Source organism: Parasteatoda tepidariorum, chromosome 9 (assembly GCF_982258835.1).
Source record: "Parasteatoda tepidariorum strain Cologne lab strain chromosome 9, Ptep-v5.0, whole genome shotgun sequence".
Lineage (NCBI taxonomy): Eukaryota > Metazoa > Arthropoda > Arachnida > Araneae > Theridiidae > Parasteatoda > Parasteatoda tepidariorum.
The window spans coordinates 101,442,943-101,454,958 of record NC_141763.1 but is presented as its reverse complement, the minus strand read 5'-3'; the positions used below and the strand labels follow the sequence as shown (position 1 = coordinate 101,454,958).

The 12,016-nt window shown below is 32.3% G+C and overlaps 1 protein-coding gene across 1 annotated transcript in view; it reads left to right on the top strand.

The window, feature by feature from the left end:
• Positions 1–9,930, top strand: part of LOC107444570 (aquaporin-9) — a 73,112-nt gene extending 63,182 nt beyond the window's left edge. Inside the window, exons 4-7 of the mRNA XM_087152511.1 lie at positions 560–675; positions 4,601–4,818; positions 6,127–6,290; positions 7,791–9,930. Of these exons, the coding sequence (XP_087008637.1) occupies positions 560–675; positions 4,601–4,818; positions 6,127–6,290; positions 7,791–7,810 (518 nt within the window). The 3' untranslated portion in view covers positions 7,811–9,930. The remainder of the gene's footprint in view (positions 1–559; positions 676–4,600; positions 4,819–6,126; positions 6,291–7,790) is intronic.
• The last annotated feature ends 2,086 nt before the right edge of the window (positions 9,931–12,016 follow it).

The following is a 12,016-nucleotide window of genomic DNA, read 5'->3' as shown; positions in this document are numbered from 1 at the left end:
ACAGAAATGTTGGTGTCCTTAAACTTACATGTTGTTCATTAGAAAATACATTCAGACTTTTTTCAACATAATTTATAATTAATAGTAGTTTGTAATTATGATACATTAAATATTAATTATCATAATTCTATTAATTATGATGCATGATAATCATACATTAGTAATAAAAATTAATTAATTGTGTAAATTATGATGCATTTAATATTAATGATGCATTTAATATAAAAAATTATTTATTTAAATTATGATACATTAGCAGTAAATTTGTGCTTAAATTTATTTAAATTTTTGCTAACTCATAATTCTAATGGACGATTCTTAGGAAAAAAAAAAAACACACAAGAAAATATTTAAACATTTAAACCTAGGGAATTTAAACCTAGTGACCCTACTTATGTAGGGTCCCTAGGTCCAGGCCTCTCAAGCCTTACGATAAATCAGGCCATGTTGTGGATAATCTCTTTAAATTAGATTCCAGAGACATACAGTACAATATGCGGGAATTTTCTATAAGGAAAGAAAAAAGAACAGTCATTAATGGAAAGTTCTCTTAATTTAGATATGCTGGACCACTTTGATCCAAATCGTACTGTGACTGGCCCAACAGCCACTGCACTCATCTGGGCGACCTATCCAAAACCTCAAGTCTCTCTTCTCACCTGCTTACTTGATCAAGTTAGTTCATTCTTTTTCTTCTTCTAATAGTTAGTTCATCTAATTAGCTTTATTCCTTATTTGCCAGTGGACTGAATGATTGATTTCAAAACTAAAAATATCGGACTCGATAGAAGAATGAAACAAACATTATGTCCAGTGTGATAATCCATTAATCCTGTAAATGTCTCATGGATGGTGTTTTCTACAGTAGGGAAAGCTGCAACCTCGATGCCGCCTAAATTTCCGGGTTACTGTTTCCGTTGTATTTTAAAGCCATTTGGAATCATTGTGTTTTGAGATTCTTGCGAACAATGTATTTGATTACTTCTTACTTGTATTTGCAATGCTAACAATACTTGTGTTTACAATGCTAAAAGTGTTAACACTAACATAAGATGGTGCACAGCTTGCAACAAGAACAAACAGTAATAAACCTATGGAAGGAGACCAAATCAAGACCGCCAAAAAAAGCGAGTTATTCAAAATCTAGCAACCATATCACCTTTTTTAACAATATATCTCTACATAACTAAAACAAATTTTCACTTCAAACTCACCAGAATTACATAATAACATTAATATCTTATGAAATATGGCAGATTTGAGGTCAGAAATTGCCTAATTTATTTCTTTTATTGAAACCAAAATTATCCGTTTGAAAATATCGCCTCTCAGAATAACATGTAGTAAGCAGCTGCAAACTTTTTAACCGGAACTAGAGCAGGCATACAGCTCGAGATTGTTATTGTTTACATTTCTACTGAAAACACCATCCATAAAGAAATTTTGAAAATGAGTCACAAAAGCTACCAATACTAGACTCATTAGGAAGCTCTTGAAAAGAATACGAATGGCGAAAGGATTGTAATCTAACTTGAGATTTTAGATATTTCAGAACCAGAAACTCGCATTGTTCCATGGATGGTGTTTTCCATATCAATGTAAACAACAACAATCTCGAGCTCTTGACATGCTCTAATTCCGGTTAGAAAGTATACAGCTGCTTACTACAGCTTATTCTTCGAGTCGATATTTTCAAACAGATAATTTTGTTTACAATAAAAGATATAAAATAGATAAGTTCAGATCTCAAATCTGTTGTATTTCATAAGATACTAATGATCTGAGTGAGTTTGAAGGGAAAATTTGTTTTAGTTATTTAGAAAAGTATTGTTTGCTAGATTTAGAAAGAACTCGCGTTTTTGGCCGTTTTAATTTAGCCTCTTTTAACTTGTTTGTTACTATTTGTACTTGTTGCAAGCAGTGCACCATCATACGTTAGTGTTAGCATATTGTTCGAGCGGTGGGATTAAGTTCATTTTACAAAATTATCATTGAGGTTTAAATTTCGAAGTTGGTATAGTGTTAAGAAGGTAAGAAATGTTTTAAACGATTCATTTTTCAAATACCGTTTCTAGCACCTTGAAATGACAGGTCTTCAAATAATGCTTTTTCCTTTAAACACAAATAATAAATCAAGTGATAAATACACGTATACAAGAAATATTTCTCAAGAAAGTCTCAAAACACACAATGAAGCCAAATGACTTCAAAACGCACTGAAAACAGTAATCCGGAAGTACAGGCTGTCAAAAGCTGGCAGCGCTCCCTAGTGTAGAAAACACCATCCATAGAATAGAACCTCCTAACTCGGTACGGCAACCTACTTTCAAGTTATAACTAATCGATCTGGGTCATATATGACTCGCAACTTTCGTAAATAAAATTTTCAACGCTTTCACAATAAACATACAATGCCACCCTAGTTATTCCACATTTTTTGCTCTTTAAGAACACCTCTTGATTTTCTAATTTTTAGCACGTAATATTATCTCTGGATAACCATAACAACCCTATAAGATAGAACTGTATTGGTTGGGCTTTAAAATAAGCATCCTTAACGTGTGTGTCACCGTATTTTTAAGGAAATCTCCGTCAAGCCACGGGCGCTCCTTAGGAGTGCTCATTTTGTGGTATAGTTATGCGAAGCGCACAAATAACAGATTGAAATAAATTAAAATTTGATTTGTAATAAATGAAAATTAAGTGCATTTTAAATAAATTTTCCTTCATTACTCAAAACAATGTAAATTAGTTTTATATTATATTTAACCGATGACTGACATTCAAAGTGTTAAAATTATATTTTTAGAATCCTTTTTTCGAAACGAAGAAAAAAATATATACAGTGGGTGTTATAAAAAAATTTCTAAAAGAGAAAAACACGCAGTTAATATCTAATGAATCAATAATGAGGAAGGCGACACTGAAATCATCAAAACTTGTCTGATGGCCCGAGGGTAAAGGAGTTGTCAAGTGATTATTAGATTCATCTCCAAGTTTCAGCAGGCAATAGAACTGATTTTATTGTTTTGAGTCCCGTCTCTTTCTCAATAGTGGTTCATTGGATTTTGCTTTTATTCCTTGATTACATATTAATTTGTTAACTCTAATGTGCATGACTTCACTTTTGACATGCATGCTGAAAATATATATTAAAAGCGGTGGTTACCGAACACCTGATTTATTAATATGTCAGGTGTTCGGTAACTTGAGTTTAAAAAGCAGTTTAGATTTATATCCACCAACATTCATCAAGAAACAATTTCCATTTTTCTTTTTCTTTTAAACGTTTTTAAAGCATTCATTCATCATTTTTTAGTGGTACATTTGAAGGAGATGTTCATTTTTTCGTGGCTCCTTGCTTGATAGCATTTGTGAGATAATGTTAGGCGCAGAGCAGGAGCATAGTTCTGGCCGCATCACACCTAAAACTAAACTAATATAATAAAACCACCAAGTTAATATTTAGAATTAAAATACAGGAAAATTGGTCAAAATTTAAATATGAAGATTTCACCTTAGACGTGTATTTTTAAACTATAGAGAGAGTGTTCTATAAATATTATATTTTTGCTATCCTTGTCGATCTGTTAAGTATACAATTGATATTTAAGTGGAGGAAAAATAAAAACATTATTGAATCGAGTCATGCTATTGAATAGTGAGGAAGTTGGGAAGGAAAATAGTAAAACAAGTTTGATTGCTTGAGGAAATATGAAAGTGTTTTTAATAATCACCTTTCAAATTATGTTATTTTTTTAATATATATCAATGGATATGCTGTTCGTGAAGTGATTATTTCAGTAGCAAAGCTTACTTAGGTACTTTAAAAAGTAAAGTTTTCAGGAAAGTAAATTCATGTAGAGTAAACCATGAGGTTCCAAATGCTAAATCTTTAAAATATCGAAAAATAAATAAATTATGGTAGAAGATTATTCCCCAACTGCGCCATCCTGACATAATTTGTTTGCATTTAGATATTCTGATAATATTCCTTCCGCATTTGAAATTGAATGGTTTACTTTACCTGAATTCACTTTCCACCAAACTTTTAATGACTTCTGTAGCTGAAAGAGTTTCTCTCTTTATGTAGCGTCCGCTGAACTTCTCATTCATAATCAACTATCTAAAACTTTATAGTTCTTTTAAAACAAATTACACAAATTCTACCTTGCCTCAAGTTTTTTTTAACCTGCTGATTATTATTAAGTAATTATTTAAAAGTGGATATAGTAAAACTGTACTTAGTTTAAGATCCGAGATTTAAATTAAAAGATACTGGGTATGTTACCGAGAATGACCGAAATCAAGAGAATGCTGACTTGAATGTCAACAATCCCATAGTCGCTTTGGCGAATGTCCGAAATATTTTTTATATTCGATTTGATATTAATTTATTCGTTGATATTTATTCGATATTTTAATATCTGCTGAGGAAGGTGAAATATCAGTGTTCGGAGTACCGGGCAGTGTAGACCTAGTATATATTTCGGACATTTATCAAAGCGACAATGTGATTGTCAACCATTTCTGTCATTCACAGTAACACAGTTTAAGTATAAGTCATCCAGTAAGGCTGACAAAATAATTCCTATTGCAGGTAGTAGGTACCGGACTGCTGATGTTCACCGCATTGGCTTGCATTGATGAGAAGAATCTCAATTTGCCGAAGTGGATGCACCCCATGATGCTTGGATTCATGATATCTGCACTTGCCATGTGTTTCGGGGCAAATTGTATGGCACCTCTGAATCCTGCAAGAGACTTCGCCACCAGATGTTTCACTGCAGTTGCTGGATACGGAGCTGAAGTTTTCACGTAAGTATAGAGGTGGCGGAAAGATGTTTCTAATTCAATTCTGTCAATCAACTCTGAAGTCTTGTAATTTTGAACCCAGTCCAGAAGACAAGGGGTCTCCTGGGTCAAGCATTGGGACAATAGTGGAGAGGAAAACCACGAAAATCTTCCACGGTCAGCCCAAAGACAAGATAACTAAATTTTATTTATAACCGGCGTTAAACAGCTGATCTAATTATGAGTTTACGACTATTATTGCTCTACTCCGTGGGCTTTTAGTTGTGAACCCAACACAAAAGGCAAGGGGATTTCTGGATCAAGCATTTGAACAATCTAGCCTCCATGGAGGACTTTTCGATGTCACTAATCTGGACTCGCGTTACGTGGAGAAGAAAACCACAAAAACCTCCCACGGTTAGCCAGACAGCAAGAGGACTCTAACTAATGATCCGTCCACCACTGAGGATATTTTACGTCAGCATTGTGGTCGGTGTTAGTCGGTAACATAATTCGCTTCAATCAGCTACCGCTGAGATTTGAACCTGGGTAACCTCATTGGGAGGCAAAAGCTCTATCCCCTAAGCCACCGCGGCTCTAATAATAAAAATTTTAATGTAAGCACAGAGTGGATAATTTTTTGTTGTTGTTTATGTTATTGGTTTTATGAATGTGAAAATGCTCAATTACTCATTTCTCAATTGTTACGAGTTTGGAAAAATATGATTTGAACTACAACATTTATTTTCTAACTTTCATTAGCTCTTATACACGTACGAATCCAGTAAAATAATTAAAACCCCTCCGTACTGTTAATTTTAACTATCGTACGAATCCAGTAAAATAATTAAAACCCCTCCGTACTGTTAATTTTAACTATCTTTAATACGTTTTTATTAATTCGCATCTTAGTTTTCAGCATTTTTCCGGCCAGTTAGAACACTCAAGTCTCTTCTGAAGTTCCGTGAGTGACGACACTACAATTTTTGTTATCTGGTCACTAAAGCAGAATTTATTGTAATCGAAATTTTGTAAACACATACAAACTGACAGCCATTAATAATGACATTAAAAATTTCAAAATCTATATGTTTCAACTTGAATAAAAACAGAAATTAATTATATTTTTGTCAGATCTTAAATGAAAAAAAAAAATTACTTTAGTCATTCATTTCAATCATCACCACTTAAATAACATTTTATTCACCTTTTTAGTCTACTTCAATAATGTAACTTACATTTCTTTATTTTTCTTACAAGACATATGCCAATTGTATAACTTGTTTATTAATCTATTGTAGACATCCAAATTAAAATCTTTTCTTCTGTTAGTTATCGCCATTATTGGTGGGTAGGATTAGTTGGACCTCACCTTGGAGCCATTGTTGGGGGATGGCTGTACTACTTAGGAGTGGAATTGCATTGGCCATCCACAAAAGATGATGACAAACTCGTCGAAAGACACGAGCTTACTGTCGCTCTTAACAGTGCAAATGGTAAGTCCATCATTTATTGCCTTTTTAGACTTTTGCTCTCAATTCCGAAAGAAAAGGGAATTTTTTCCTCAACTAAATTATGTTCAATTGTCATTAGTTTTCAACTCACTTTTACTTTCGCAGTCGTATTAAGTTTGTACGAGGTTACCATACTGTTCGGAATTAATTTTTATTGGATGAACATAGTATGCAGGATAATGAAAAAAATAAATTTGAAAGGAAGAAAAACATTATTATTGTTAAAAAAGACCACATGGTTGCTATATTTAGAAGTGATTCGCTTTTTTCCACAGTCCTGATTTGACTTGTCCATTACAATTTATGTTATGCTTGTTGCAAGCAGTGCACAGTACATATGTTAGTATTCAGTTACAGAGACAACGTTTATTTAGCAAATTATCCTTTAGAACTTAGAACACGCTGAGGCCAAATGATCTCAAAATACGCCAGATAAAGTAGCCTGGAAATATTGGCAGTAAATAGCCTCTAGCGCTCCCTAGTGTAAAAAATATCATCCATGCGTTCGGTGCAGTGACGTCAGCTAAGAATAGTTCTTACGTAAAGTCTGTTCTACTGGTTGAGACAGTACATTTATTAGAACATACTAATGCGGACAAAACGAAAATTTAGAAGAAAAAAAATCTTCTCTTGTCTGTTAGTTTCTCTGTATGTGTGTGTTTTTTTAAAATCATCCTTTTCTTTATCTGTCTCGCGTTGCCATTTTTTTGTACAAAATATATTGTTCCAACTACATTTTAAGTTTTTCACTGTACGGATCACTATTCAATCATAAATAAGAGTAGGTATTGGTTCAAATTTTGTCTCTGTAACTGTAACCGTGAGAGCTGGGCAGTCGTTTATGGCATAATTTTTGAGTGCATATAATATAATGCAAATTTACAAAATTTTATTAACTTCACTGAAACGATAAATTATCCAGAGTATCATATGTCAGCAAAGTTATTTTACAATCACTCCATATTTATCGTTTTAGTGTGACGTAACCTCTGCCGAATTATTTTATCATCCTTATCCTACTGATGAAGGTGCAATTCAAATTGTTTTAATAAAAGAATTTTTACTATTTGTGATTAGGCAAGGATTGCCTGGTTGGTAGGACGTTGAGCTCGTGCTCATGAGTTCGAATCCCGCCGGCCGTAAAATGCCCGCGAATCAAATAGTGATTGGTTCACGTTAAATCAGTCAGGGTTACAAAGTTCTCTAAGTTCCCATAATAAACTAATACCTCCTGGGGTGCTGAATGGGTACTCCCTATAAAACGGGCTGTGACGTGTACACGGTTGAAGTCATGTTCTTGGCCATAGATGGCACCACTAAAAAACAAGAAACGCACCCTTTGCTTTGAATTTGTTTGCTGGTATTGGTAAGTAAGTAAGAACAACTATTTGTGATTTTTAAGCGTTGTTGTTTTTAATGATATTTATTTATTGCAAAAGTTAGCCTGAGTGATGTTTTAAATTTTTTTTTCTTTCTTTACAGACCGAAAATCTGCTATTTAAGAAGTGACTATGTAGAATAAAAACTTAACATGAACTGCACATTCAAGACTAAATCATCATTCTACATGATTTGAAGCATTATATTAACGATTCGAACATGAAGTGGTGGACATGTTGACAACAGTGCAGTGCTGTGCTATAGTACTTAAATTATATTAATATAAATGTTTTGAACATTTAGTACATATTTGCTATATAAATGCAAGTTATTTAAAGCAATATTGAAAGATACTTTTTTTACGATGCAACAATTTCAACTTTCATTTTGTTATTACAAAACATTATCTACTGCATCATGTTACTTTCTTTCAAATTATTATTTACATAATATACGTTTTCTAATCCTTAATTATAATTTTAAAATCCACATCAAAAAGAAAAACATTAGGGGTCAGAAATGAATATTTAAAATAAAACTACTAAAATTAGACAAATTCTTATTGGCGATCGAAATGGGCTACAGGTGGCGTAGAGCAAAACTTCCTACCTATGGCAACAGTTCGCCATTTGCGTCGGGAGAGTCATAGGAGAAGGAAGTACGTTAGTTTCTTTCTTGATATTCAAATAGATTAAAAACTCTTAAGTTAGGAAACTAGATGGAAATAAAAACAAAATTGAACATAGTTTAAAAAGAATATAATTGTTAAATACAAAAACATATAACTCAGAAGAGGGGAGAGCAAAGGAGTGAGGGTCAAGGCATGGAATCAGTCAACTCCCCAGATGGCATATTCGAGATCGAATCGCATTCGAATTAAGAAAGGTAGAACATTAAAACCTTTTTATTCTACTAGAACAAGTTAACAGGACAATAAAAGGTGCTTATTAGAATCTCCTTTAAGTTTGCAACTAGAATTTGATGTTCTAACACTTACCCTCTTCAATAGTGGTTTTCCTATTTTAAATATTAATTTGCAATCCCTAATGTAGAAGACACGTTTTGATGTGGATTCTATAAGTAAGCTGCCATTACAAATCATCCTGCAATATTTTTAATGTATCGGCATTTTTCAAGTAGTCTGATATTACAGCAAGAATTTTACAAAAACACTGAATCATGAGTTGTAGTCATGTCTGTTTAAAATTGAGTCTCTATTGATCTAAATAGTGAATCATAATCAGAAAGATTCATACTATGCGGTTTTGAGAGTTTCTCCAGACTAAAAGTCTGATGCTGTGGTAACAAGTGAAGGGGCAATGGAAGAATGAAGGGGCTGGTTTACTCAGGCTGACTTATTTGAAGATTATGACACGACTATTAACCTCACACCCTTATAGGAGGTCATTTTTCCTCGTTACTATAATACCCGCCACGAAGCGAGACTGATATCTGGAGTTCTCCAGAAAGCCACACAATACTTCAAAGACATTGCAGTTGTGTTTTACCATGCTTTAGAACAAGTTTTTTTGTATTTTCTAAAAAAAAGAATTTAAACTGAATTTACCATATCGATAACTGTGGTCTACAGAGATGATGACTAGAATTTTAAAATGCAGAATTCAAATAAACGTGCGTTTTATGTCTCAGAACTACGGTAGAGAAAATTTAAATCTGAGTATAGAGATCCAAAACAAGAAATTGGAAGAAAAAAAAAGGTTGAATACTTGCAGACATAAATTTTTTTGCTGAGTACGTATCATCAATATTCTATTAAATCCAGGCTCTTGACTTAATATAATATTTTTCATTTTTATTTAATATACTGATACACTACTGACCAGTACATTAAAAGATCAGAGGCAGTTATGACCCATTGTTTTAGGGTTAAGATTACTTTTTTTAGGTCACTCCAGCACATAAAACAAAGCTCTGGGACAACTTGTACTAATAAAGAAAATTTTCTTAAAACTTTAGTATGATAAATGTCAGAGATTTACATTATATTCCACTGAAATTTTGTAATATGAAGCTATTTAATAATATTAAGAAAAAAAAACTTTTAAATCTGTTGATCAGAGTAATTTTTGTAAACATCTTGTAATAAGTAATAAAATTTTAGTTTTATGGATCTTACTCTTGAAAAATTTGTAACTGAACAGTGTGATAATAAATATGCGACTATTTTCTTTTCAATGTAAATGTTTGATGTGAATTATTGATATAAAATGTTCAAAAACAATCTGCTTGTAATTAATTTATTTTCAAATTTTAGCAGGAAATGCTGATTAAATAACTTCAGCTCAATTTATGGCACTAAAACTGCAAGTTATATCTTACGTAACTTGTAGTGTTTTGTATTTGAAAGAAGTAACAAAAGTTGAATTTTATTTCTTTTCTCCTGAAAGTACTCTTTAGTATTAAGAGTTCTTTCGGTTGGTGGTAGGACACTGGACTCCCATTTGTGAGAACAGGAATTTGAATCCAGATGGCCGAAGATTCCCCGTGTAGTAAATGGTGACTGATGCACGTTAAATCTGTCGAGTTTCAAAGTCCTCCATGTTCCCATCACAAATCAATACCTCTGGGGGTACTGATCCAGGAGTTTCCTTGTCTTCTGGATTGGTTCAAAATTACAAGGCTACTGAGTTGAACATTAGTAGTCGTAAGCCCATAATTGGGTAGGCTTTTTAATTATGGTTATAAAGTGACGTAGGATTCTACTTTCTCCACTTATGAAGAACTATATGAACCCAATTTTTTTATTAAGTGATAAAATAAAAATTTGGAATACCTTTGAAGAAAAATGCTTACGTCTATAAAATTTCAGTCAATGTTCTAAATTTTTAATTTGAAATTGGGTACATATAATTCTTTGCAGGTGGTCTGACAGTGATCCTCAAGAGAAGTTAGGGTACCAATCAAAATAAAAATTTCAATAGCCTTAATAGAATTAGTGTAAATTAATAAATTATGATAAGCTCAGGGGTGATTGTGAGCCCAAGTCAAAATTCCGGAAAATTTCTTGAGTTTAAAAAAAAAAAAAGCAGTTTAAATTGAAAGAAAATTTAAACAAGGTTTTTTTTCCTTTTGCTCAATATTTCTTAGTTTACTTAAAATATATTTAAAATTTTACACATATATATATACCATTTACATATACCTATGATGACCTGGAGAAGTAATTAAAATTTACAAATATGTCTTTCCTTCTTGATTTTATGATTATAACAACTATTTACTGATAAAAAATGAATATTAATCATGAATATAAGCTTATATAGTATCTCTCTGACTCTTCTTTATAAACAAATAAAATAAGCAGTGTTTTTAAGTTCCACCTTTGAAAATTTGATTTCCGGAAACTTCTGTGATCAATGATTTTTTGAAACGTCTGGATCTTCGATCTCCGGAAACTTCCGGAAATACGGATTTTTTCCGGAGCACAATCAGCCCTGTAAGCTGTTGATGTTGCAACTTAAAGAAAAAAAAATTTCACTATGTTTTCAATAAAACTCTAAAGTCACAATTATCCAAAAAGTTTTTCCTCCAATATATCAAAATAAATAATAACTGCCACTATTTTATGACTTAAGTTTATTTATAATAGTTTGCTTAGAACAAATAGGTTATTTTAGGGACAGAAATTAGTAAATTGATCTGAAACATTACAGAACTTCTTATATATATATACAGGGTGCGTAGCGTTTGTAAAAAGTACTTAAAAGTGCTTTTTTGGGGATTTCGTTTTTAAAAGCTTTTAAAGGTGCTTTTTTCAGCTAGTGTTTTTAAAAAGTGCTTTTTTTCCACAAATAATTTTTTTTCCTTCAGTGATATCTGGTGGATCCCATGCATTTCACGTAAAATGGGGTGTTTGCTACGTAATCATTCACACGGACTTCATGTCGTACTAACACGTTATGACTTGCGCATGCGCGCACACTTAAAATCGAAACCCGAGTGCTCCAATTCGGATAGAGAATATCAGATCCTTATGAAATGTTTTTCTTTTTAATTTAATTTAATTCTTGTTTATTTTATTCTAACGCTTTTTAGACGTAGGGGATAAGGGTACTTTTGTTCTGAGTTCAGGGTCAAGTTGAATTCACTCGGTGATGTGGGAAAGTACTGATTGTTTTGATTTACGTCCGTTTCTTTTTGAGTTTTTTTTAACGCTAAAACTCTTTATTTTTCAATAATATCATTGATTGAATATGAATTTTTTGAGTGCTTGAAAATTTTTGTAAAGTGCTTGAAAATTTTTTAAAAAGTGCTTATTTTTGATTCAAAGATTTGGCTACGCACCCTGATATATATATATATATATA